At 52.2% G+C, this 27,688-nt stretch overlaps 1 protein-coding gene across 3 annotated transcripts in view; it reads right to left on the bottom strand.

Annotated features, from left to right (window-relative positions):
* Nucleotides 1-11,782: 11,782 nt before the first annotated feature.
* The window catches only part of SGSM1 (small G protein signaling modulator 1), a 33,399-nt gene continuing 17,493 nt past the window's right edge, over nucleotides 11,783-27,688 (bottom strand). The window contains exons 10-26 of one of the 3 annotated variants that reach the window (XM_058036681.1): nucleotides 26,907-26,974; nucleotides 25,653-25,816; nucleotides 25,186-25,315; nucleotides 23,705-23,875; nucleotides 22,747-22,885; nucleotides 22,436-22,500; nucleotides 21,924-22,069; nucleotides 20,879-21,007; nucleotides 20,052-20,234; nucleotides 18,387-18,458; nucleotides 17,294-17,875; nucleotides 16,491-16,615; nucleotides 15,275-15,357; nucleotides 14,967-15,076; nucleotides 14,650-14,746; nucleotides 14,131-14,298; nucleotides 11,783-13,850 (exon numbers count right to left, since the gene is read on the bottom strand). In XM_058036681.1, the coding sequence (XP_057892664.1) occupies nucleotides 13,762-13,850; nucleotides 14,131-14,298; nucleotides 14,650-14,746; nucleotides 14,967-15,076; nucleotides 15,275-15,357; nucleotides 16,491-16,615; nucleotides 17,294-17,875; nucleotides 18,387-18,458; nucleotides 20,052-20,234; nucleotides 20,879-21,007; nucleotides 21,924-22,069; nucleotides 22,436-22,500; nucleotides 22,747-22,885; nucleotides 23,705-23,875; nucleotides 25,186-25,315; nucleotides 25,653-25,816; nucleotides 26,907-26,974 (2,521 nt within the window). In that variant the 3' untranslated portion in view covers nucleotides 11,783-13,761. Of the gene's footprint in view, nucleotides 13,851-14,130; nucleotides 14,299-14,649; nucleotides 14,747-14,966; nucleotides 15,077-15,274; nucleotides 15,358-16,490; nucleotides 16,616-17,293; nucleotides 17,876-18,386; nucleotides 18,459-20,051; nucleotides 20,235-20,878; nucleotides 21,008-21,923; nucleotides 22,070-22,435; nucleotides 22,501-22,746; nucleotides 22,886-23,704; nucleotides 23,876-25,185; nucleotides 25,316-25,652; nucleotides 25,820-26,906; nucleotides 26,975-27,688 lie in introns of all 3 variants that reach the window. The other 2 variants (XM_058036679.1, XM_058036680.1) reach the window with 2 other exon arrangements.

Here is a 27,688-nt window from a genome sequence, read left to right as displayed (position 1 = left end):
GGAGAAGCAACTTGGATGGAAATTACTGACAAATCCTAATAAAGGATTGTGCTTGGAAAGTTACTAACTCTGAATTTCTGTGTATAAATAATAGCAGGAAAGTCCGGTGGCATGTGCTGGATTTGTGGAATATACTGAGCACCCAGGCTGCACAACCCTGAAATAAATAATCAATGTCTCTCTCAATTGTGTCATTATTGCCTTGTCGCACACCAGGTAAAAAATCCAATTTTGTGGCTACCAGTGGCAGCCCCTTGGCCACCACTATCCTTTTGTCACCCTCAGGGCAGCAGAGCTGTGGAGCCCAGTCCAGGGAACATTGCCTCAGAGCAGAGAAAATCAGAAACGGAACATTTCAGACCAGGGAGTGTTTCTCTTTAGTCCCTTCAGGAATGGCACCCAAGTCATGGGATCTGCCCACTGGCATCCTCCCCATGCTACAGCTGTCACAGTTCAAGAGCTCCAAGTGCTGCTTTTTGTCATTACCAAAGGTGTGGCTCCCTGCCGAGGAGGCCAAAGTCGGCTGGGCTTCGAGGCGAGGCCATGACTCACGGCAGGAGGAAGGAGAGTGTGGATGATGGGCTGGCCAGGGGCCAGGGTGATGCCATGGCACAAGGAAAATGCATCTCCATGTCCTCATCCCAGCTCTTGGCAGGACAGTGAAAGACCAGGCAGCAGGTCCTGTGTCCCTGCTCTCCATGGGGAACTCATTCATCTGCCTTTAATGAGCCCAAACCTCCTTCTGTTGCAGGCACAGGGCTCCTGAACCAGTGGATTTCTCCATTATCCATTCCAAGGGAGCCAGACAGAGTTTCTGTAGCTGCCCCTTAGCAGGTGCATGGATGGGAGCAGGAGGAAAAGTTTCAGCAGCAAAAACATCCAGCCCTGTAACAACAGCAGGAATATGGAGCTCACCTTGCCTCCTCTGTTCCCACCCACATCCCATTTAAATTAAGATCGCTTTCCCACAGCTTCCCCCCTTGCTCCCAAAGCAGGATAATATAGGTGTTTCCCCCACCTTAGCAACCCTTTCATCTTCACCACACCAAGGGATCCCAATTCCATTACTCATTTGCCTTTTCACTTTTCCAGAAGCCAAGCCATAACCCATCCCCTCAGCCAGCACCCTCCCTGCAGTTCTGGTGGATGAGGGAGATCCATGGCTTGGATCAGCGCCTCTGCCAGGAGGGTGCTCCTGCCTCTTACACCTCTTTGAAGCAGTTCTTTTTTCCACCCAAGGCTGGGAATCTGTGCTCCAGCACACAGGGCTCGCAGCAAAGTCATAAGGAACGAGAAAAGAGCCTGATCAGTTATTCAGGAGCCATTTAATGGCAGCTCCCTCCACAAAAACACCTACACAGTGACAGAGCCGGAGAACTGGGCACGCCAGGCTCCGGAGGCCTCACAGCCTGGGAGCCGCATTCAAATGGACACTTCAAGAGAGCAGCCCTGTTCCCAAGGAGCTGCTGTCTTGTTTCCCACTGTGTGAGGAGCAGCCTCAGCATGTGCCTTGGTGAATGCCCCAGGAGATGAGACCTGGGAGCTTCAAAGAGGCCACAGAAACTCAGTCTGGTTGGAGCTATGGGGCAGAGCCGTGATGGCGGCGCTGAGGGGCACAGAGCAGGCCCAGGCCCGACCCTGTGGGGCCTCAGGGGCCAGATCCTCACCCAGCCCTTCTTGCCTTGGGGACACCCTGAACCTGTGAGAAAGGGAATGGATGTAGTGCAGGGCCAGCACAGAGCTGTGGGACTGGCGGTGCTGCACTGGGGAGATGAGAACCCCCCAGCCATGACAGCCCAGCTCTCGCACCCCAGCTCTGGCACCAGGCAGAATTGTCATCCCACTGCCACAAATGACACCCCAGTGGCACCCCAGTGCTGCTGCCCCCTTAGAATCATACAATTATTTGGGTTGGAAAAGCCTTCTAAAACCATCAAGTCCAACCCCAGCCCTGCCCAGGCCACCCATGTCCCCGAGCTCCACATTGACACATCCATTAAATCCCTTCAGGGGTGGGACTCCACCACCTCCCTGGGCAGTCTGTTCCAATGCCTGACAATCCTTTCTATGAAGAAATTTCCACAGAATTATCCAATCTAAACCTCCCCTGGCACAGCCTGAAGCCATTCCCTCTGGTTTTGTCCCTTGTTCCCTGGGAGCAGATCTGATCCCCACCTGGCTGCACCCTCCTGTCAGTGAGTTGTGGAGAGCCCTCCAACTCCCTCAATTGCTCCTGGTGCTCCACACCCTTTCCCAGCTCTGTTCCCTTCCCTAGACATGCTCCAACACCCCAGTGTGTGTCCTACAGTGAAGAGGGTGAGGACAGAACCTGGCATGTGGCACAGCTCTGGCTCCTGGAAAGGTTCTTCCCCTGTGCTCTGTCCCCACCTGAGACCCTGCATGAATCTTTGTCCCACTGTGTTTACCAGCACTTAGCAGAGCAGAGGTGACCCCAAAAGGGGCAGAGTTAAATGCAGAGCCCTGGCCTCTCACCCCATGTATATGAATTAGGGCTGTAATTCCACCCTGCAGTGTGGATGGCAATAGTGAACGGACGCTCCCAGACCCATCTTGCAGACATCTGAGCTTTGACCCTCTGTTTTATGACTTCACTGGAGCCCTCAGAGGGATGGCAAGCAGCAATCTACAGTGAAGGAGTGCCTGCACTCAGAAAAGAATGACAGGTCCCTTATCTGTGAAGTTTCCATTCTTCAGATACAGTTTTCAAACAAAAGGTTCCACTCCTCAGATGAGTAATGCCACTGTTTCTCCTCTCCACCATACAATTAACTTCCAGGCTGGGATTTCTGCAGAACTGAGCTAAGAATGGCATAAAGCAGGGAGCACCAGGGAATGTTCCCTGCTCGGGTGATTTAGCTCCTCTCACACAGCCTGTCAGTGCCCTGCAGTGGAGAAATGGGTTAATTGCAAATGGCACACGGACACTGCCCATGGCACACCCGCACAGTGAGGGCAGGGACAAACACAGAGGGGCCCAGGCCGACCCCCCTCAGCCCCTGCTCTCATTCCTGTCTCACTCCTGCCTGATTCCGGCGAGTGCGACAAAATCCCCTCCTTTGTTCCAGCCAGGAACAGTCTCCCTCTCTTCCTGCTAGGCCAGTTGCTCCTGTTATGTGAAAAGGTGGAGGTGTATGCAAAAACTGCCTGTCTGGGTCAGGGGAACACTGATTTTCCAGAGCTCCCCTGCTACCCTTCCCAGGCCCACGTGGCATTGAAATGCTCTGCCCCTCAGCAGGGAAACACTTCAGTGTCCTGCCTTGCAACCTTCCACCAGGTAACTGCTCCCACAAAATTCAGATGTCACAGGCATCTTTTATGAAAAATCCTTTCCTTAGGATTTTTTCCTCCTGAGAAGCTGAGAGGCCTCAGGAACAAAATGCAAACATTGATTATCTGCTGCTGTGGAATGCAACAGGTGGATCTGTGATTGGTCTCATGTTTGTTGTTTCTAATTAATGGCCAATCACAGTCAGCTGGCTTGGACACAGAGCCTGAGCCACAAACCTTTGCTATCATTCTTTCCTATTCTGTTCTTAGCTAGCCTTCTGATGAAATCCTTTCTTCTGTTCTTTTAGTGTAGTTTTCATGTAATACATATCATAAAATAATAAATCAGCCTTCTGAAACATGGAGTCAGATCCTCGTCTCTTCCCTCATCCTCAGACCCCTGTGAACACGGTCACATTCAGAACTGTTGGTGACAGCTCAGGATGAGCCCCAGGAGGAAACAGGCTCCCCACACACCTCAGGCACTGAGCGCTGCAGGAGGGTGCTCCACTGCCCACTACATAAAATCTGCATAAAGGAAAACAGGAAATCCTCCCACTCTCCATCACCACCACAGCAACTATCCTTAAGAGTTCCTTTCCCACCTCTTTTTGCTCATCCACCATGGAAATCAGTGCAGAGCAAGCGCCTGGCTCGGAGCACAGGGAGGGCACAGCCCTGGCACTGCCTTCCCAATAAAACCCCACTGGCCATGGGGTTGCTGCCTCTCCCATCCTCAAGTTTGACTCAGGAACAGGGCTGGGAGGAGGAAAGCAGGAGAGACAGTCCTGTTTTAGAGGGAATAGTCTGCTAAACACATAGCCCTTGTGAAGGCTGAGGTCTGCCAGGCCCTGGAAAGGGCATCACCCCTCTGAGGGGGTGTGGAGCCTGTGGGATTCACTGTGGTGTCCACATAATATTTCTTCCTCCAGAAAGGAGAAGTTTGAGAAGGCAGAACTATCAAGCCTCATCTGCTGAAAGCAGCCATAGCCAAGGAATCCTTGACTAAAAAACAAGGATAATTGAGTGTCAAATTTGTATGTATAATGCTCTCCAGTAGGAAGGAGCTGTTAGATTGCACCGTCACGGAGGTTCCAGTGCAACAGAGGGAGGAACCAGTGGGTGTGGGATTGTTGCCAGTTATATAATCCCTGGTGGTTTTGCCTGCACTGGTCTGGGTGAGGACGTGGCCCCATCCTGATCCCTGTGCTATCAGCCAGCAGCACATGGCCAGGCTTGGGGGGCTGTGGGGAGAACAAAGGGATGCAGATTTCCTGGGAGTCTGCTTTTGTTTTGCCAAGCAGAAGAGTGACTCAGATTTCAGAGCACTCCTGTAACCCAGCCAACAACAACACGTCCTTAGTCACGGCGGTAAAGCTGAGGATCTGTGTTCCATTTGCTGGACTAAAAAAAGCTCAAACTCATCCACCCAAGGGCCAGGTCAGTCACTAAACCAGAGACTGAACCCCGAGCTGTGTGCAGTGACGGCAGCACCTTCCTCCCCAACAACCTCTCCACTCCTGGAAACTACTCAGAAAAATCCACTGAACCAGCACAGATAATCTGGGTGCTGCACTATCACAGAGCTCTCTGATAACTCCTAAGCACTCACATGTTGTTCCAGCAGGGCTGCCAAAGCCTTGCAGAAATGCTTTCACTTCCTGAGAAATGCTCCAGGAAACAGCACCATACTTCCTTATGCTTAAGGACTGGCTTAACACATCCCTGTGCTGTTGTCTCCTGGATCTGAGCTCGTTTTTCATGGCTGTGAGGTACATCCACAGCTCATTGGAAATGCCTGAGCATGGATTGCTTCACCTCAATTGTTGCAATCAAAGCAAGCAAAAGGAGAATTTAAACTGATAAAGGGGAGGTTTAGATTGGAGTTTTGGAAGAAATTCTTCCTTGTGAGAGTGCTGAGGGCCTGGCACAGGGTACCCAGAGACGCTGTGGCTGCCCCATCCCTGGAGGTGTCCAAGGCCAGGTTGGATGGGGCTTGGAGCAACCTGGGATAGTGGAAGGTGCCTCTGTGAGTGAGACGGACTTTAAGGTCCCTTCCATCCCAAACAATTTCACGTTGCCCTGAGATTCCCAATCCCAGACTAACAAAATCCCCGTTGTACAGTCCTCCATCCCCCAGTGCTGCAGGGCTGGGTAGGGACCCAAGGCTGTCAGCCCCTTACCCTGCATCAGTCAGGTGCTGCTGCCTGTACAAACTGGGGCTCTCTGCAGGATTTACCCACTGATTTATACAGCTGTGGATCAGCTTTTGAATTTTCAGCTTCATTTTCCTTTGCAAAAGGCCTCTCTGAAATAGGTGCTGGAGTACCTTAAGGCAGCAGAGAGAGCTCAGGGTGTTGCCAGGACAGCACCCACCTGGGCAGATGTTTGTGCCAGGACTCAGCATGTCCGTTCATGCATGTTAACAAGGGCTATAAATACTCTGGGTCCTTCAGTGTGCCACGTGCCTGAGCCTGGCAGGAGGGTGTGTGAGGACGAGCACTCCCAGCTGGGCTCACCAGCACAGCCCCCAGTGCCCCCCATCACACCCAGCCCTGGGCCACAGCCAAACTGGTTCATCTGCCACTGGTGCATCTGCCACAGCCCCCTGGGAGTCAAAGGATTGGGAGCAGAGGGGCAAAATAGAGCATGGAAAGTCCTGGGGCTGCCACCACCCCTCGGAGGAGCTCCAATAATCCAATCCCTCCTCAAAATCTCCTGAAGAGCCCTTGCTGACAAGGAGTTGGAATGGTTTCTCTTCCTTCACAGGACAGAGCTGCTCCACCAGCTGCTGTCTCCTGCACTGCATGGAGGTGGCAACTGATGGAAATTTCCATGCACTTCAAAGCACAGCCTCAGGATAGCTGCTTTTGTGAGAAACTATCCCAAGTTAAAAATTAATGAAATTCACTTTTAGGATCATTTACTTTCCTCCATCCGAAAGGCAGGAATTTTGCCAGTCTCTCTGCTCAGAGCACAGAGCAGTCCTGCTTTGGCACCTTGGGGATGTGGCCTCTGGTGGTTAGGTTGCCAATTAATATCAGGTAATTAACACATTTGCAAGGGCTGGTTGAATCCCACCCTGGCATTTTGCAAACTCTGCATGTTTGGGGAGTGTCTTCATCAGCTTTTGAAGTTCTGAGCTGTGAGCTCCCTGCAAACCTCAGCCTGCACTGGAAACTGGGGCTGGGCCTTTAGAGCAAACATGCCTCAAGAAGCAAACATATTAAGGATTAATTAAATACCAGGATTTATTTAATTAAGCCTCTTCTCATAAGTAGGTAGAGGCAGGAATCTGGAGCCAGCATCCAGCTTTCCTTGCATTCCCATTTTTAGAAGTGCTGATAAATTCTGTGCTGCTTAAAACACAACATTGGGGTGATGTGGACCCCTCCAACAGCAGTGCAGGAACTGACACCACAGAAAGGAGGCTGGGGACACCTCTTACCTATTTCCACACCTGGCATCCCCCCATGGTACAGCTGGAAGATCCACAAGCACCCAAGGATTTTGTGAAGTCCACAGGGGTGACAAGTGCCAGCCCTGAGCAGGGAGCACAGGCAGCTTGTCCTCCTCATGTTTTTGGTGAGAAACTTGTCCCTCCTGTTCCCTGCAAGAAAGGCACCATGGCCCATCCTACCACTGCCAGCTGAAAGGTCTGGAGACTGATCCAGGAAATACTGAGGCAAGAGAACGACATCAAGTCCAAGGTTATTTTGATCACCATTGCAGAATGCACTCCCTCACCTCCTGCCCAGCTCACCTGGCAGCACAGGATCACACACAGGTACAAACCATCACCACCACGGCCCAGCTCTGGGCTGCCACCATGCCAGGGCCCTGTGTCCCCACAGGATCACACACAGGTACAAACCATCACCACCACAGCCCAGCTCTGGGCTGCCACCATGCCAGGGCCCTGTGTCCCCACAGGATCACACACAGGTACAAACCATCACCACCACGGCCCAGCTCTGGGCTGCCACCATGCCAGGGCCCTGTGTCCCCACAGGATCACACGCAGGTACAAACCATCACCACCAGGGCCTGGGCTGCCACCATGCCAGTGTCGCAGACATCTTTTTATGAAAATCCTTTCCTTAGGATTTTTCCTCCTGAGAAGCTGAGGCATCAGGAAGAAAATGTAAACAATGATTATCTGCTGCTGTGGAATGCAACGGGTGGGTTTTTGATTGATCCACGTGGATGTTTGGAATTAATGGCCATTCACAGTCGGCTGGCTCAGACTTTCTGTCTGAGCCACAAACCTTTGTTATTCATTCCTTTCTATTCTTAGCTTAGCCAGCCTTCTGAGAGGAAACCTTTTCTTCTATTCTTTTGGTATAGTTTTAATGTAATATATATCATAAAATAAAAAACCAAGCCTTCTGGAATATGGAGTCAGATCCTCATCTCTTCCCTCATCCTCAAACCCCTGTGAACACTGTCACATGCCAGGACCTTCTGTCACTCCCCATCTGCTCTGTCTGGGGCAGTTCACTCCATGCAACACCAAGGACCTGGCCCAGCCCTTCCCCAGTGCTTTTCCTCCTCTTCCATTGCTCTGTTTCACCATCAGTTTAATTCTCCACATTCTAGGGGTATAGAGCAAGAGAACGGACACAGGTGACAGTGCCAGCAAAGCCAAGGAGGTGTCACTGCCACACATCTGCCCAGAGCTCAGCAAAGTTGGACTGAGCAGAGGATAAGTGAGGACCATGAGGGTGCAAAAAGGAGCCCAGGTCTCCCCCAGCACAGGGGACACTCACCATGAGCAACAGGGGGCTCTGAAATCCATGAGCAGCATGGAAATACAGAGCATTTTGGGCACTCCCTGCTCAGGGTATCCCCATCCACTGCTTCCCAGGGACCACACAGACAGAAAAACCACCAAGATCTGATTGATTTGAAAATACATTAACCATAGAGAATAGAGCTTTAATTTTTCTTTCTCAACAACAATAAGGAACAGTTTACATAAAAAAAAAAAACCCAAAAGCATGAATAAAATAATATAAAACAGATATTATACCACAGTGTGGAATTCAGATAATCTAAGAACATTAGCAGCACTTCTACAAATAGATTAAAAGCTGTAAGTGCTCATTAAGCTCAGATCGAGCAACTCCCAGAGACCAGAATGGCACTGAACAGAGAAAAGCAGCAATTCTGTGTAGGGCAACAGAAAAGTCTAATGCCAGGACACCAGATACATTCAAATCCCTGTGCTGAGGGGTAATTCCCTGTCCCACAGAGCCCCCACGATGGCTGTCACACCCTGCTGCCCTGCCTGGCTCTCCAGAACACTCCTGGAACAAGGGAAGTGACAATCGTGGGTCTGAGGTTACATCCATGTTGCATTTTCAAAGCTTTTCATCAATTCTGTTTGGGAAAACAATTTCTTCCCTGGCTTCTGGGAATTGCTCTCCAGAGAGAATGAATTTCTGGGAATTTTAAGTCAATCTTACATAGCCACAACAATGACATTTTTAGTCTCTCAGTATCCAGGATCAGGATTTTCAATTCTTTATCGTCCTTAGCAGCAAAGCCATACTCATTCCTAAAGCTTCCATGTATTTAAGATCTTGTGCATAGTTAATTTATAAAAAATAAATTAAAAGAGGATAAATGGTGTTTTTCTCCCCTCATCAAAACACTGATGCAAAGTGCCCTTGCTCCCAGTCATGTCCCACTGCTGATGGCTACAAAGCCACCATGGAGAAGGGACTATCCCCTGCAGCACCATCCATGGGCTCTCCATGTGCAAAACCCATCTATAAAAGGAAGCTATTAAACTACTGAACAGGAATTTAAGGTGGAATATGCACCAATCCAAAATTAAATTAGAAATTAGATTAGATTAGACACATTAAAAGACTTCCATGGCTATTCCAACCACATACATTCTCTAGGAAGTTCAGGATTTAGGCAAAGTTGGGAAGGAATCTACACACTGAGCTGTGTGAATGTGTGGCTATGGCATCAAATGGCCTCAGCCATGGCCCATGTGGCCACCAGAGGACAGAAATGTGGTCACACTGAGAACCACAATTGTTTAGATGCCTTAAGCAATGAAATATTGCTTATTCAGGGCAATGAGGATGCTGACCTTAAGTGGAAAAGCAGGAACAATCAGTGGCGTTTGATCTACTTCAGGGCATCTGAAAAAGCTTTTACAGGAATTTCTGACACAGGTTCTGGTGAGTTCCAACCCTTCCATAGTGCTGGAACTCCATCTCTACATTGTGCTCTATCAGTTTGTGCTCACACAATAGTAAAATGCTGAAGACAAGGCCAGAACTGCTCAGAACTCAGGGAAATTCCCAAATGGAACGAGAAATAAGACAGAGGTTTTGATGACATGATCATAGTTTTGGTCCTACTGATCAAATGCTCAGAGAAAAGGGATTTGTGCCTCTAGAGAAAAGGAATTTAAATATTTTAAGATATTACAAAAGCAAAATTAGGGGATGAGAACCCCAAAACTGGTCCCATCCCTGGTCAGAGGCCCATTGGCTACTGTGGCTCCCAGTGCAGGGGATCAACCTCAAGTCCAGGAAAGAGAGGGGAAATAGGCAAAATAAGTAATAAATAAATAAATAACCAAGAATAGTAAGAACTTCATCCCATAAACTGCTCTTGGCCACAAGGCTTGTGTCTCCAGGGATTTTGGGACCCATCTCTTCAATAGTTCCATGTCTCAGCCTTTTTTCCACCTGTCAGTGACAAGGGCTGACACCTGCAGTGCCACTGCTGGCTCACATTGTACTACCAGGTGCATTTGGATGAGTTAAGGGATGTTCCCCATGCCAGGGGCTGGATGAGAGCAGGACAGGGACACAGCAGGAAGTTCCCCACAAAAAAAAAACCCCAAAAATCTCTCAGTCTTTGTGAAAAACATCCACAGCAAAGCTATTTAGGGACTCAACACAGCAAGAGAAAAACTCCTATGAAAACCACACATTTAGGAACAAACACAACTTCTAAAGGGTCTGACACCAGAAGAGATGGGTACCAGGAGCTCGTTGGAAGGTTGCAAGAGCAGAAAGCTCAAATGCAGGAAGAGAATCCCATTTGAGGAACACAGGGCCAGGACACAAACACTCGGTGGATTTACACACACTGAGGTTACCTGAGCTCAGCACAAACCCCACAGCAACGTGGGTGCTCAGTGAGGGTGAGATGGGAGCTGAACTCAGCCCGTGGAGCCCATCCTTCGTTCCTTCCTCAGGCTCAGTTTGGAGTGACTGGAGCAGAGAATGTGGGTTAGCAGCTCATGCCACCCTTGCAGCAATCTCCTCAGAAGGTGTGGAGTTATGGAATGGTTGGGGTTGGAAGGAAACTTAGAGATCACCCAGTTCCACCCCCTGCCATGGGCAGGGACACCTTCCACTATCCCAGGTTGCTCCAAGCCCTGTCCAACCTGGCCTGGGACACTTCCAGGGATCCAGGGTGTGCCAGTGCCTTGTGGTGCAGAATTTCTCCCTAAATCCAATCCAACCCTGCCCTCTGTCAGTTTAAGGCACAGAGCCCCATCCCTGTTCCCACAGGCTAAAATAGTCCTGGGCTGGCAGTGCCGTTGTGGGGGGGATTTCAGCTGCACAGAGCTGCTGGGATGAGACATTCCTCCTCCCCAAGGGGCCAGACAAGATTACTGTATATGGCCAAGCCTGGTGACAAGCCTGGGAGAGATCCCTGCTGGCTTCCAGCACCATGATGGGCCCTGTCAGAATGCCAGAACAAGGCTTTATCTCATGGGGATCCTGCAGGGGGGCAGAGAAGGAGCCCAGAGAAGACCCACAAACAGCTGCACAGCAAAACCTTTGCTTTTCAGCTTCTTAGCAGCTTTTAAGCATCAAAGAGAGCCCCAAGCTCCTGGTGGGGTCTCACTGTGGGTCCCCACAAGCACAAGAATTGCCCAGCAATACAGCTGAAACAAAGCGTTTTAAAATTATTTTTCCCGATTTTTTTTTCTTCTTTTTGTCCCATCTTAAAGCCAGAACCAAGATGAAGCCAAACTGAGGTTGTGATGATGACTCTGCTCTGAGCTTCCTGTTGCCCCACCAGAACAACTCTCCCAGCACAGGGACAGTGACAGATTGGCACATCATGGAATAAGTGCTATAGAAACCACACAGTTCTTAGAAGCAAAAGATTTCTCACCCCACACCCCCCCTCCTCAAAAAATAACCCACTTAGTTGACATATTTTCTCTCTATTCTGTATATATATTATATATAGACACAATTCTCTGGTAAACATTTACAAGATATCGTAAATAACATTGAAAATTTCTATCTCCATTTGCACAACAGCGCGCACTCACACAGCACACAAGGACACACAGTCAGGTACAATCAATAAATAAATACTTTTTTTCCCTTCCCCCCCAAGAAATTATTCAAAAAAACACTGCTATTGAGCGGCCCAAAGACACTCTCAGTTAATACAGACAGCAAATATTGTGCAGAACTTCTTGGCTGTTTTTGTTTAAAAACCAAGGAAAGAAGCTTGAAAGGTTTAGTGTCAGCAATGTTGCTTGGTCAGGTGGTGTTTAAGGTGACCCTGGCCCTCAGGAAAGGGAGAAGAGACACTTCCCATTCCCTCTAGACAGGTGACAGATCTGTCCTAGAGCCCTGAGGGAGCAGGAGCAGCCTGGAAGGAGGGAGGACAAGAGCTTTTCACTCTGCTTGGTGGAAAAATGAAAGATTCTCACAGGAACTGGCAGATCTCAAGCTCTTTGTTTCCTGTGCTACTGCAGCCCAGCACCCTTTGGAGTTTCACTGCTTCAGGGAATTTCCCAGATTGGTGGGATTATGAGGAGTGAAGGGCTGCACATTGCTCTCCCTCTGCCCCTTCCCCAAAGGGTTCAAGCAGTGCCACTGCCCTTTCCAGCTGTGACCTCCCTGTCCCAGAACACAGAAATTGCTGATTTGCTCAGAAACAGCAAACCACTCCACCAGGCTGCTCAGCCCTTCCCTGAAGCAGCAGTTTTCCTCCTGTGCAGGCTGACAACCACCTTTTTTTCTGCCAGCAACATCTGACACGTGCCACGAGCCAACACAAACCAGCAGAGACAGATGATGCACAGGAGGAGGGAGGAAGGGCCCCTTTCCCTCCTGTGGGAGCACTCCAGCAGCAAGGCAGGAGCAGGGCCAGAGGAGAGCACACACACAGCACACATTGCACCAAGGGGAACACAAAAGTTTGCAGCAAAACTTGAGAGAAAGTACCCTCAGAGAGAGAGCTCCAGCCCAGCACTGCCCTCCTGGCTGGGCTGGACCCTCCATCCACCCACCCACCCCTCTCCTTTTCCTGTATTGTTTTTACCTGAGTTGAAAAATGACTCCGAAGCCTCTGCAGGGCAGCCTGTGTGGGACACAGCAGCTGGAGAGGCACTTCATGCACTGGGCTCCAGGCTGTGCAGGAAAAGTGGCCTGCACACAAGGGCATCTTCCCAAAGCAAAGCCCACTCAGGGACATTGGGCTATTTTCCTCTCACAGGCCTATGGGAAAAGCCCACCAAGACGTAACTGGAGATGCTCAGTGGGTTTAGGGGACTCAACAGCCAGCCCTGAAGCTGTCAGAGGGAAAGTCAGGATAATCAGGAGCTCTGACTTGCCTTCTGAGGAGCCCTTCCCTCACAAGAGCTCAGAGGAACAACAAGAGACCAGACTCCTAGCACAAGCAGCTAAAGTAAGGCAGGTAAGAAAACCTCCAGCCTGGAGTTCCCAGAGGAGGTCAGGACCAGATTTCCCAGTGTTCAGAGAACATTACAGAGGCTGGATTTTGAAAAATAACCCCAACACTGAATTTGGAGCTGTTCTGAAAATCCATCCAGACACGAACCTCTTGTGTGCTCAGATATTGTAGGAACAATGTAAAATCCCAGGGAGAAAACAGAGCCCTAAAAAAGAAAATACTGAAGGGGAAGCAATGCACTGAGGGACAAGATCAAAAGAGCAATTTCTGTGATCAGAGTCCCCCCCATTACTGGCAGAACCTCGTTGTGTTGGTGAGAAGCTGAGCACTGGCAGCATCCCTGTGCTGCCCGGGCTCGCAGGGCTGGCTGCCTTCCCACCCCACAGGGAAGGGCTGCCCAAGGAAGCAGCTTTCCAAGGAATCAGCTCTCCCTCTGTGCCACCAAGCTCTGCTCCCCCAGCCCCCGAGCTGCACCCTGGGACGTGGCAATGCCTGGGCAGTTCTGGTGGCCACAGCAGCTGCTCCGAGGCCAGGAAGCCACTGCCTGGTCCTGCTCCAGGCACAGGAACACACCTGGAGGGATCTTTGGTTGAGTCACTGCAGAAGGTCTGAGCCTGGGCCTGTGCTGAGCCCAGGGGACTCCCAGCTCACATAGCAGCACGTGTCCCACCACCTGAGTCCCACAGGGGTGGCACTTGGAGAGACAGGAGAAGGGAGGGAGCGTCGCAGGGGAGTCCTGGCTCTTTGGGTGCCTCGTCTGCTCCAGGTCCTTCATTTGTTCTCAATCAGAGTCTGCACTTTATACACCAGGTCCCGAGCCAGCTTCAGGATCTGCTTGGTGTTGTGGCGCTCGGCCATTTCTGCAACACACAGCAGACAGGTCAGAGCAGAGCAGCCCCCAGCCCCCAGCTCTTCATTCTGTTATCCCTGTGCTGCCACATTCCCAACCTCCCCTGGCACGGACACCTGGCTCTGGAGAGCCATCCTGAACCAGCCCAAACCTCAGCTCCCTCCAACACATCTAGGCTGAGGAGAGCAGGTGGATTCCAGCCCCACCAGACCCCTCAGAGCTCTGGGTGTCAAACATTCCCACACCTGAGCAGCTGCCCCAACCTCAGCCCAACACAGCACGAGCTGTACCATTGAAAAACTTGATGATGTCTGTAAAATCCATGTTGTTCTCCAGGATGATGTCCCGGTACATCTCCACCAGGGCCAGGGCTATGAAGAGCACGTAGTGAGCAGAGGAGACGTGAGCAGCAGCCCAGATGGTCTCCCAGACAGCAAAGACATCGTCATACACCAGCTCTGTGAGCAGAGAACAACAGTTACCACTCCACTCACCCCACCCTGGCTCACAGAGCTCACAGCAGCGCTGGGGAGACACACTGGGTGCTTCCTTCCCACAGGAACCTGCTCCAGCTGGAAGCAAAGTCAGTCATCTGTAAGGAGAAATATTCTGCCCAGCAGCAGGTGACACAGCCCCAGGACACACTCATGGAAAAGCTCAGCAGCAGCTCTGGAACAACAGGTTCTGTATCTAGACAGAACAATCAGCCAGACATAAACCAGGGGAAAGTGAAAAGGAATTAAAGTTTAAACCTGCTGAGAAGGCTGGAAGCAGACCCTGTCCCACCCTTGGGTGGTCTCAGCACACACCTCTCTTGAAGTCCAGGAGAAACCATCGGTAGCAGAAGTAGAAATGAGTGTAATCCCCATTCTGGTGCATCAGCTCAAAGAGCTCAGAGTCCAGAATCTGTCAAGAAAAGCAAAAGGAAACTCAGGAATGCACAAGGCACCAACCATCCCTCTTGCTCTCCTACTGCACCAGCTCCTCCCTCCCACCCTGGCACGCACTGCTCCAGCCCCTGCTGTCCCTCCTGCTCCCCAGCACTGAACCCCCACCTCAGCCCCTCCAGGACCAGCTTTCCCCCCTGGTTATGAGGAGCTGCCATCCCCATGCCAGGAGCTCCCACCTGGATCAGCGACCTCATGTTGGCAAAGTGGGTGTCCATGGCTCCTCCGTGGGGGAAGTTCTGGTTCATCCTCTTCATCAGCTCAGTGAAGCAGCTGAAGGCCAGAGCCTCTGTGCAGGGAGGAGAGAATCACTGCAGGGCTGCAGCAGCAACATCCCTCCAGAAAGTCCAGCCTGGCCCCAGGGTGGGCTCCTGGGACAAACAGGACCCTGCTCCACACCTCCAGGCACGAAGGGCCCACCACCCACCTGGTACATCCTCCCACAGATCCCCATAGAGGGACAGGAAAAGCAGAGCCACCCACTCACCATCATCCAGGATGACCAGGAGAGGGGCCAGCAGGTCACACATGCCCTGCACATAGCCAATCTCAATGTGCTGCCAGATGTAGCTGTGTGAGAGAGCAGGAGAGGTGATCTGGGACCTGAGTGCCACAACCTGCCACCTCCTTTGTGCCCCGTCTCCCTTCCCAGGATGCTGGGGTAAGTCACACCTGTCCATTCTGACATCCCTGTGCTGCAAATGAATAAATTCTTGTGGTGCCTCCCAGGTAAGGCATGCATGGCAGGGTGTTGATCCAGGACTGTGCCATGGCCACATCCAGGGTCAGTCCAGGCCTGTGCCATAGCCATTGCAGGGCAAATCAGCACAGGGAAAAGAGAAATGGCAAAGCACAGCACAGTGGGGTCACTGGTTAAAGGGCAGAGTCTGATAGAACTTGTTCATCTCTCATTCTCATCCTTCTCTCTCCACTGATCCCCTTGGTTCTCCCTGCAGACACTGCCTGCCTCCCCTTCCCATGCCCAGCGTCCCAGGAAGCACCCGGCCCTGCAGGGATATCTTCCCTTTTTTGGTAGCAAGGCAAAATGTGTTCAGAGAGGACTCAGATCTGCTGCTGGCACAAGGGAAGGATCTTTTCCATCCTGCCCACTGGTTTTCCAAAATGTGCTGTGCTGAAGGTCTAATCTCAGCAGAGATCTCCAGCTCTGGCTGTCGGGTGAAGTGACAGCACTGATGGAACAGCAGCTTCTCCTCATGTTTGCAAGATGAGTAATAATATTTTAGCCTTTGCTGCCTGTGAAGCAGGAGCTGGTCTGAGCCTGTGAGTGTCACTAGGCAAGCTCTGAGTCACAAGGACTCAGAAATGCACCCAGGTCTGGCTTTCTCCTGGGATTTTGGGCAGGCACAAACCATCCCGGCGCTTCAGGCACTTTCTCATTAGCACTACAGCTCTGTGGGCTGATCCTCATTAAAACATTTGCCAGGCATGCTGCAGGAAGCAGGTGGGCTGCCCTGGTTCCTGGGCAGCCCAGGGAGCCCCTGCCTTGTCCAAAACCCCAGGACACAGCAGTGATGGGGATGGACAGCCGGACACCTCGGTCTGGGGACCGCCACATCCTTGGAGCTGTGACCCCAGTGCTGGGTGATGAGGGGAGGAAGGCAAGGAGCAAAACTCCATAACCACAGCACAGTTTAAGGCTCCAGCCTGCAGGTGAACCCCAGGAAGGCCCCCAGAGCCCCCACCTGCACATGACGTTGCGGAGCTTCTCCAGGTTGGCAGGGGTGAAGTACCAGTAGTTGCGGTCACAGCGCTGCACGTCCTTCTCAATGCGGTGCAGGTTCACCGTGTACATGTCCAGCAGCTCTGGCTGCCCAAAACAAGAGCAGAGTTGATTTATTTTCCAGTAAAAAGCAGGGAGAGAGCTGTAAGGGCAGTGGAGAGACAGGGCAGAGTTTGGGTGGAGGGTGGGAGCCCCTCTATGCCCAATTGTGGGATCAGCACAGGGCAAATGCAGGTAAATCCTGCCCCTCCCTCAGCCCCAGTGAGGCACATCTGGAGTGTGGTGCTTAGTTCTGGGCTCCACAGCTCAAGAAAGACAAGGAGCTGCCAGAGAGATTATTTGGGGTCTAAAGTATCTCTCTGATGAGGAGAGACTGCAGGAGCTGAGCTTGGCCAGTCTAGAGAAGACTGAGAGGAAATCTCATAAATCCATACAAACATCTCAAATCATGTGCCAAAAGGAGAGTGCCCGACTTTTCAGTGGTACCAAGTGACAGGACAAGGAGCAATGGCCATAAACTGAAACAAAAGTTCCACCTCAACATGACAAAAAACATCTTCCCTTCCCTTCCACTCCCACAGGGAGTGCATGGAACTTCCCTTTCTGGAGACACCCCAAACCCACCTGGACACAATCCTGTGTCACCTACCCCAGGTGACCCTCCCTTGGCAGGGGATGATCTCCAGAGGGCCCTTCCCACCCCAAACTGCTCTGGGGTCCTGGAGGCAGCCAGGAAGGAACCCCCCATGCCAGGTGTGTACTTACAGAGTAGGTGACCCCCGTGGAGGAGAGAGCAGCTGGTTCAGGGCTGGTCAGATCAGTCACAGTCAGAGAGTCCAGCTGTGGGTACAGACTCTCCATCTCTGGCTCCTCAGACAGGTTGTCCTCACTCTCCACCAGGCTCTGCTTCTCAGCCTCGCTGTCTGCCCAGCTCTCCACCACAGTCAGGGCCACAGTGTCACTGTCACGCAGGAGCCCCGCCGAGCCCTCACCCACGGGGACAAAATCCACGCTTCCACCAGGGGGAAATTCCCCTTCCAGGCTGTCTTGGCCCTGCAGCTTCTCCTGCTGGACACCATCCGTGTCTGGTGGGGCTGGCAGGTCGGAGCCAGCCACCTTTCCCTGGGAGCTGGATGAGGATTTGGTGGTTTCCAGGGCACTGTCCTCGTTGCTGAAGCTGCGCTCTGAGAACCCCGATGTGATGGAGAAGTTTTGGGAAGAGGGGTGCCCAGAATCAGGGGAACACGTGCCATTGGGGACTGTCCCATTGGGGATCTTGCTTTGTTTGCCATCTTCCAGCTGAGAATCGACTTCAGTCTGTTCCACCTCATCCACAGATTCAAACACCTGCAAAGTGGGAAGACATCCCAGGCATTCAGGAAATGCTGGGAACATGGGCACTACACCCCCAAGTGCTGTGTACTCATAGTGCCTGTGTTCCCAGCAGTGGAGAGGGAGGAAAATCCCTCTTTAGCTTCTTCTGCCTGGATTTGAATCAGTGCTCGGTCGTTTGCACGACTCCAAATCCCTGCTCCAAAGGACTTTGCTTTGCTTGGCATTATATAATGGGCAGAAATTTTAACAGGTGTTAAAATTAAACACCTGGGCATGAACAGAGGGAGCAGCCATGAACCTTCAGGTGTGAGGCCACGGAGCAGAGCTGGCAGGTGAACACTGAACATCCCAAGCAAAGCTCAGATCTGACACTAGCAACTGACACCCCCAAAGCAGGTTGGGGACTCATTTACCTCTTCCAACACTGGTTCTGTTTGCCAGAAATCGCTGTGGTTGTGGTGAGGGGTCAGCCCAAGCCAAGGCAGAGCCATGGGGACAAGGAATGGAGGGACAAAGTGCTCACCTGGGTGCTGGAGCTGGAGTCGCTCTGCAGCCGGGCGTGGTTCTGCCGGCCGGAGCTGCAGCTCTGCGAGGACTGCAGGGGACAGGGAAAAATGAGAAACAAAAAAAACCCAAAAGGGTTCAGGGTGAGGGAACTCAAGCAGAGCTGGCACTTCTGCAGGTGAAGAACAAGCAGAAATGCACCCAGTGAATATCTGCCCCATGATTTTCCTGTCACATCCACGGTGCTGCATCACCCAGCACAGTGCCCTGCCTCAGCCCCTGACACTGCTGGGGAGGTGACAAAGGCAAAGCTTTCTCAGGTCAGTGCACTTGTTCAAGTGCTGTGTGCTGGGTCTGAAGGAGCTGCTTTCCTCTGGCCTGCACGGAGGTCACGCTGCCTCCCTGGAGTGAGAATTTCTACAAATCTCTGTCCTAATTTGGCAGCAATGCAGCTCAGCCCAGCTCCGTTTACATAAACGATGAAGTCAGGCTATAAAACACTCTGTCCAAGCATATTCATGCTTTTTTTCCTTTTCTTCAAGGACAAATATTGATGTCTTAAGCCAGACTCGGTGGAAGCAGCTCCTCTCAAAGTCACGAGCAGCCTGTTCTGGCTTCCAGCTGAAGCACAGAGGGAAGGGCTGGGCTTTGCAGGCACCAGCCTGGCTCTGTGGGGCCCCTCTGAACAACCAGCCCACAATGAGAGCAAGTCCTCCCCTGAACTGAGCAGAGGTGCGAGGCATGGCCATGACATCACACACAAACAATAGGATTTTAAGAAAATACAGCACATTCAGAACAGCACTTGTCCCCACCCTTGTATTGTGGGTGTTTGCTGGGCAGGGCTCTGGTGGGGAAAGGAAGGGCGACAGTTTTCCTCCATTACCATGGGAGCACTTAAAACAGGAAATTTCAGGTTGAGATGGGAAAAGGGGGGAACTTTTCGTGTGCTCACTCTGCCAGCTCCCTTCCCACACGTGGGTCCAAAGGAAGAGCCACAGTGGAAGATGCTGAGGGGATGGGAATGATTCCCAGGGCTTCAGCCAATGGAGCAGCACCTCTGAGAGCTGCATCATCCAGTTCCACCCTGCCCCTGGCTCAGACCTGCCTTCCCTGCATCTCTCCCTCTCCGGGCACACAGAGAGCCTGAAGGACTGGGGCTGAGCTCATCTCCTTCCCAAAGCACCCACATAAACTTCCCAGAGGGAAGCAGATCAAATCTCCAGTGCTCAGCTCCCCTCTGGGCCAGCACCCTGAGGTCAGGGAATACTCTGCCATGCTGGGCTCTTCTCCTCCAAGGAAAAAACTCATGGAAACACTCCCTGGACTGTTCCCAGGACTGCCTTTCCTTTCACAGGCTTTTCCCTCCACACCCTTTGGTTTGGGCTATGGATCTCATTCCTCACTGTATTGCTAAAAGCCAGTCCCAAGGTGCAGCATACTGAGGGTGGGCCGAGGCTTCTTCCATGCTGGAAAAGGAAGCCAGGAAGCCCAGTGCCCAGCTTCACAGCCCCTTAGTGCCATGCTCTTCCTCCTCACCCCTACTCCAAACCATCTTCCACGGAGCTAATCCTGAGTATTTCCCTTCCACAGAACACAAGACACACAGATGGGCACAGGTCATGGGCAGCACCTGTGTGTGCACCCCACAGGGACTCTGGGTGGGCACTGCCCAAGCCCTCACCTCGTTGCTGATGGTGGAGTCCCTGTGCATCATCCTCTGGATGTGGGAGTCCAGGCTGGCCCCCGAGGAGCACTTGGCCAGGGCTGCGGCGTGCGACTCCTTCTCGCGCTGCCGGACGATGGCCTCGCAGCCCAGCCACTCTGCCATGGTGTGCTCGTAGCATGCCCGGGTCTGCTCGTCAGCCTGGCACACAGGGGGACAGGGGATGGCCATGGCTGTGCCTGGAGAGCCCCAAACCAGCCCCTCCTGTGTGATGGCTGTGCCTGGAGAGCCCCAAACCAGCCCAAACTGTGCAATGGCTGTGCCTGAAGAGCCCCAAACCAGCCCAGACTGTGCAATGGTTGTCCCTGGAGAACCCCAAACCCTGTGCCCCACACAGGGCGGTGCACATTTGTGTGAACTTGTGGGACACAGCTACCCTAACCCTGAACAAAATGTGGTGAATTTGGATGGAAAAATGCCCACCCATCTCTCCCTGCCCTCCCAAGGTGCACAAGGCACTGAACATGAGGAGTTGCACAGGTCACTGACAAGTGTGGCCCTATCAATTCCTGCTGATGCAAGGGTTTGTGCCACTCCTACCTAGAGCCCAGATGGACATGAGGCCCAGTGGGCTCACAGGGGTGTGCTAAGCCTTCTTCCATGCTGGAAAACAGAGCCAGGAAGCCCAGTGCCATGCTTCACAGCCCTTTAGAGCCAGGAACATGCTCTTCCTCCCCACCCCTACTCCAAACCATCTTCCATGGAGCTAACAGACCTCTGCTCACAGACCCCTGCACTGGGCAGGACCAGTGAGCACACTGAGCTGCAAGCACAGCCTCACCAACCTCCTTCCTCTCTGCCTCTGTCATCCCAAACTGGTAATGGCCCAGCAGGAAGGGCCACACAGCCTTCCTGATCTCGTGCTGGATCCCGCCGTAGTAGATCAGCCGCAGCAGCTCCTGGTCCTCGTAACTCTGTGGGAAGAGCCTGGGTCAGGGCACAGACACAGCCAGGTGTCCCCAGCCTGGCTGTGCCACCCATCAGCACCACAAGGGATGCCTCAGGTTGTAGCTTTTGTGTTTTTCAGGTTCTGTGCTGCTTTGGTGTGCAGTTCTGAGCTTCACATTAGGGGATGGTGAGCTCTTTTTACAGAGTAGGGAGACAAAACAATTCCTGCTCTAGCTGGGGACCAAGGACAAATGGTCCAAATCTCAAGCCCAAGAGCACAAACAACGTGGGCTGAAGAGAGAAAAACAAGGACGGGGCCTCATGGGCTAAAGCTGTAACTGGACAATGAACTCCAATATGCAAATTAAGCCAAACTGATAAAAGTGAGAGACCCCGTGAGCAGTCGTGCATTTTGTGACCATTTTGGTTCATCTTGGGTGTAGCCCTGGCTGGGCTCTTGTGCTGCCCAAGTGTATCCATTGAGGCCTTCTGATAAATCCCGATTTTATTCTTTAGCTCTGTCTAGTCTCTGGTTAGAGAGTTCCCAGCCTCACTGCCCATGATCCCTCAAACCCCTGCCTGGGCTTAAGCAGAGCTAGAGGCTGTGGGTGGGCATTTTGTCTCTCCACACCAAAGAGTGGCCCACAAAGCCACCAAAGCACCACTGCTGTGCCCTGAGCTGGCAGCACATCAGGACCCCACTCGGGACAGCAGCACCTGCGTGACAGACACTGCTGCAGGCAGGCTCTGAGCAGAAGCACCTGAAGAAGAGCAGTGCTCACTCCTCACCCTCACATGCCAAGGATTAGGAGCCTCAGGCTCTGTGCATGGGACAGCCTGGCTGACTTCCTTCCTTGAGGAGCTCCTTGACGTGTTCCACCACCTCCCCGTGCCACACCCACTCCAGTGGCACCGCCCTGTGTCCCCAGGGCATGGCCCTACCGAGCTGTCCTGCAGGTATCTGTGCCAGATGTCCACGGTGAGCCCCGCGCTGGCGCTGCAGGGGACATCGGGGGACACGATGTTGTGGTTCACCAGTGCTGACAGGTGGGTCCTCACCGTGGACAGGTGTCTGCAGTAGGCCAACCCTGCAGCAGGAACGCCACACCTTCAGCTGTGCAACTCCAGGAAACACGAGGATGAAGAGCGGGAGAAAGCAAGGACACCTTTACCCAGCCACATCCAGCCCTTGGAGCAGGGATTCTACCAGGACAGGTCCTCCTCTTGTACCCCCAGTGCTGCTGCTCATGGGGCTCAAGGCTGAGAGTCAGAGCCCAGCTGTTTGCTCCCCACCCTGAGCAGGTGCAGCAGGATGGTCCCAGCTCCCCCAGCACCATTCCCAGCCCAGGACCCCATCCCTTATCCTGTCACACATCCCAAGGCAGCAGCCAGGAGCTCATCCCTTATCCTGTCACACATCCCAAGGCAGCAGCAGGGCTGTGACAACTACTCACATCCATAGAAAGCCCGGGACAGGATCTGGTACTTCATGTTGTCACACAGCAGCTTCAGTGGAGCTCTGCCAAGAGAAACACCCAGGATGCGAGGGCAGAAGATGCTCCTGTGCATCCCCTCCTCAGCCTGGCTTTGATCCCACTGATCCAGCTTTGCCTGCAGGGATTCACCAGGGACGCTGACCGGGTTCAGAGCAGCAATTCCTGCTGCCAGGCTGTGGAACAGCTGAGCTGTCCCAGATGCAGGGACAAGGCTCAGCCACATCGCAGTGACCCTGCCATGGCTCTGCTGTGCCCCTGTGCCCTCGTACCTCTCGTGGCTGCAGCCGTTGGCCGGGCCCCCGTCGGAGGAGCCGCTCTGGGAGCAGGAGGAGCAGGAGGATTTGCGGGTGCTGGGCTGCCACATGGGGGGCAGGACAGCCCCCGGAGCGTCCATCAGGTCCTGGGGCACTGCAGGAGGGCAGAGAGGAGCGTCAGCTACAGCCTGGCACTGCCCTGCAGTCAGGGAGCTACAGAGAGAGCTTTCATTGGCAAACGCAGCATCCCGCTCTTGCCAAGGAGGCTCCAGCAACCAAGCAGGAGCCACCACAGGGAATCACAGCACTGGTGAGCTCAGGAGAAAGGGAACAAAGAGCACTGATGAGAGAGAACCATTGCCAATTAACCAGCTAATTCAGAAAGCTGATCTTAAACTGCTTCGTGCTGACCAAGGCAGAAACCTAACACCCAGCGCAGAGGCTCCAGAGAGAAAAACAGGATTGAAATCAGCTGCTGTCCCAGGAAGAGTGGATTACTGGAAGGGAAAAGGCCCATCCCATACAAAGTTCAGGGAAAGAAGGGAGCATCCAAATCACAAGAGAGGAGATGAAGACTTGGATGAAGAGGTTGAGAGGCACAGCAGGAGCTCTGCATGTTGTCACTTGTTAATCCCTGCTTAAACTCAAAGTGCTGCTGCAAAGGCCTTGAGTCCTGCCCAGGTACCACCCACACACAGCCCAGGCCATGAGGAATAATCCATTTTACTCCTCCTTGGAAATTAAATTGTGGTAGAAATTTCATTTTCTGGGTCCTCACTCTCCTTTGGTCTCACTGGCTCTCCCTGCTTGTGATAAGGAATAAATTACATTGGCAGGAAAAATACTGAATTATTCCCACAGCATAATTCCCCTCCCACTGAGCTGATGGGTCAGTGACAGGGACAGCTCTGCAGGAGCTCCCAAGTGACAACACAGGTGAGCTGAGCACCAGACCCAACCAAGAGCTCATTACACTGATGCCAGGAGGTGCCCAGAGCAGCACGGAGAGCTCGGGATCTGCCAGGGACACTCAGACACCATTTGGGCATCACCACCATCTTGCTTCCAGCTGGAATCTTCATGATCTTCCCTCTCCCATCAGTCACAGGTGCAAGGAGTGGGTGAAAAGCACCATTAATGGCAACTAGAGACACAGAGAGAGGACAAAGGCACCAGTGAAAGGGGAGAAAGGGAGAATCTGCGGAGAAGAGAGGATGATGCAGTTCCACCCCTGGCTGAGGAGGTGCACAGGAACAGCACCGGCTGTGATGATGCCAGCTGAGGAGGTGGCAGCAAATTCATTTCCCAGAAATTGTGGCCCCCAGCATGGAATTTTAAGGGGTGCATCAGAAGGCAGCCACAGAAAGGCACATCTCTATCTGCTGTTTTAGCCCCAATCAGGTTTTTATCTGACTCACTGAATTGTGTTAGTCAGCTGAAGGCAGGGACAACCAAGTATAATCTCAACTGACGTTATGGAGGAGTCACAGCGGATGTAATTTCTCCCTCATAGCCTCCAAAATGTAGGAAAAAGGTTTCCATCCCATTTCAGAGCTTTTCAAAAGCACACTCCACAAGTCTTCCATATAAAACTCGTTCTCTCCCACTTCTAAAGTCACCTATGATGATGGTCAGAAAACAGTTTTTGGCACTTCACAGAAGAGTGAGGACAAATGTACAGACATTTCAGCCAGGTTCAGATCATTCACCACCAGACATTTCTGCTTTGGAGAATGCAGCAGCATCCCCTCCCTCGAGTTAGGGCCTGAAGGCAGAGCAGGGTGCTGAGACCTCTCCTCTGTGCTGCAGGAGCCACACTGAGGGAACATCACTGGATTTACTGCAGCCTGGGGGCAGCAAGAGAAGAATCAGCCCTGGGGGCTTGGGATGGCAGAAGGTGGCCCCCAAGTGACCAAAGAGAACGTTTTTACTGATATTATGTGGGTGTTATTAAGAGGGGGTTTTGCTGACCATTAATGCTGTTGTGCAGGTAAGAAACAAAGCACTCAGTAGCAAGTGGAAGTTACAACAACAAAAAAAACCCCAAAAAACAAAAAACAAAACAAAACAAACAAAAAATAAACTCCAAAAAACCAAACAAAAACAAAACATAGACTCATGGAATGACTGGGTTGGAAGGGAATTTAGAGATTATTTAGTTCTACCCCTTGCCATAGGTAGGGACACCTTCCATGATCCCAGGTTGCTTCAAGCCCCATCCAGCCTGGACTTGGACCCTTCCAGGGATGGGGCAGCCACACCTGGCTGCTCTCTGTGCCAGGGTCTCCCACCCTCCCAGGGTGCCTGATTGAAATTATTTAAATGATGACGATTAAATCAGGCAGCAGTGACACAAGCAGAGCCCCTCCCTGGAACCCCCTCCCAGTTTGCCTTGTGCCCACCAGTGCCACGTCCCAGCTCGTCCAGCCCCTCCAAAGGCTGCCCTGCACTCACCAAACTCTGTCTGAGTCCCAGGGTAGATGATCCTGAAGACATAATCCGTGGCTTCATCATCCTCCTTGTCGGACGCGGACTCGGAGGAGCCCTGGGGGCTTCTCTTCTTCAGTTTGGGGAACACCTTTCCCTGGGGAGCAGAACCTGCCCTTCACCAGCCACTCCCTTCCCGAGCTCCTGCCCCACCTGCTTTGCTATATCTGCACATTCCCTGGGCTGGAGCAGCCCCTGGATCAAGTTTCCAGTGGCAGGTGAATCCATAAGTGTAAGTACAGCCCAGAGAGCCAAACCCTCATGGACAACCCTCCCACAGCTTTCCAGGAGGGTCTGTTTAGCTTGGCACGAGCTAAACCCAACCACCACATTTTAATATTCATTGAATTTATTAATTTTGGGGAGGGGATCATTTAAACCACAGCAGCCACTAATGCCAGGCAGAGGGAACCCCAGCAGGGACAGGCACCCACCTTTCCCCGCTGTGACCAGAGGGGTGGGTCCAGCTGCCCGTGGGGCAGGAGGCCGTTCTCCAGGCAGGACAGGAACTGCAGCAGGTGTCCTCCACGGGGGAAACGCAGAGGTGGCCTCTGGATGCCATCCTGGCTCACCAGGACCACCGTGCCACCGCTGTCTACTGCTGGCAACAGCGAGAGCACACACAGCCATCAGTGAGGGAAACGGTGCAGCCATGGTATTGTCTGAAAAATCCTTTCCTTAGGATTTGTCCTCCTGAGAAGCTGAGAAGCCTCAGGAACAAAATGTGAACAATGGTTATCCGCTGCTGTGGAATGCAACAGGTGGATCTGGGATTGGTCTCATGTGGTTGTTTCTAATTAATGGCCGATCACAGCCCAGCTGTCCGGACTGTCTCGGTCAGTCACAAGCCATTGTCATAATTCTTTTTCTATTCTTAGGATTTCATCAGAAGGCTAGCTTTCTTCTATTCTCTTAGTATAGTTTTAATATAATATATATCATAAAATAATAAATCAAGCCTTCTGAAACATGGAGTCAGATCCTCGTCTCTTCCCTCATCCTCGGACCCCTGTGAACACTGGAAAGCTCAGGGAATGGGAAATAAGGACTTTCTTCCTTGTGTGGATTCTTCTCTAACTCCATGATGAAACAGACCCTGGAAAAGGCTTGCTGGGATCACTCCCTTGGAGCACTCCCAGCCAAGCACCACTGTGATGGTGTTCACAGGGGTTTTAGGATGAGGGAAGAGATGAGAATGTTGACTCCATGTTTCAGAAGGTTTGATTTATCATTTAATGATATATATTATATTAAAACTATACTAAAAGAATAGAAAAGAGGATTTTATTAGAAGGTTAGCTAAGAATAGAAAAGGAATGATAACAGAGGCTTGTGACTGACTGAGACAGTTTGGACACTTGGGCTGTGATTGGCCATTAATTAGAAACAACCACATGAGACCAATCACAGATCTACTTGCTGCATTTTACAGCAGCAGATAATTATTGTTTATATTTTGTTTCTGAGGCTTCTCAGGAGAAAAAATCCTAAGGAAAGGATTTTTCATAAAACACGTCTGTGACACACCACAGCCAGGAGCTGGCGAAAGAATCTTCTAGAAGCACTTAAATCACAGTGACCACCCAGAACTCTGGGAACTGCCCTGGAGCCTCAGCAGAACATGTCCCAGGGGTAAGGGATCAAGTGCCAGGTGCCAGAGCCCCCAGCAGCCCCAGGTGTGGCCTTACCCTGCTGGTGGCAGTGCAGGTACACGATCTCCTCCAGGCGAATGGTCATGGCATAGTCCCAGTACACGCTGCAACAGAGGGACAGGGAAGCTGTGAGCCTCCAGGGTGGGAGAGGCTCTGCTGCTGCTCACAGCAGCTCCAAACCCTGCTCCTCACCCCCTGGCAGCAGCCAAAGCCACAGAAAGGATGGGATCCCAGAGCAGTGATGCCAGCCTGATGAGTGACAACGTGCCTCCAGAGCCAGGAACCGTCCCTGCCACCTCAGCTCAGTCCTGTCCTGCCTGCCCTGGGTGGTTTCTCTGGCACAGGAAATGTGCCCATGGATCCTGGCACCTGCAGGGAGGGGCTGGAGCCCTGCAGAGCTGAGCACTCTCCTCTGGGAACCCCAAGAATCCCTCAGGAGCAGCCCTGGAGCCCCAGGGAAATGTGCAGTGAGGTCCAAGCCTGGGCTGCTGCTCTGCCCCACGGAGGGGAAATAAACCCTCACAATTTGTGGGGTTTTTCAGAGCTCACAACAAGTTTGGTCTGTTCAAGAACTGCCTCAGCACAGGCACCTCGAGGTGTCTGAGCAGATCTAGAAAATGCTGGAGAGCTGGTGGCCACCAGAGAGAGCAGAGAGGCAGGATTTCATTCCTGTGGAGAACCCAGCACTGCTGTCCAAGGGTGTCAGCACTCAATCACATCCCACTTCTTTGCAACAAAGCAAATTTCCAGATTCTGAGCAACAGCAGCATCTGGCACTTTGTAAAAATAGTGCTTAAATAGCAGTAAAAACAGCTCGT

The sequence above is a fragment of the Melospiza georgiana genome, chromosome 18, assembly GCF_028018845.1.
Source record: "Melospiza georgiana isolate bMelGeo1 chromosome 18, bMelGeo1.pri, whole genome shotgun sequence".
Classification (NCBI taxonomy): Eukaryota; Metazoa; Chordata; class Aves; order Passeriformes; family Passerellidae; genus Melospiza; species Melospiza georgiana.
The sequence above is the reverse complement of the archived record's forward strand: the minus strand, read 5'-3'. Positions and strand labels throughout refer to the sequence as shown.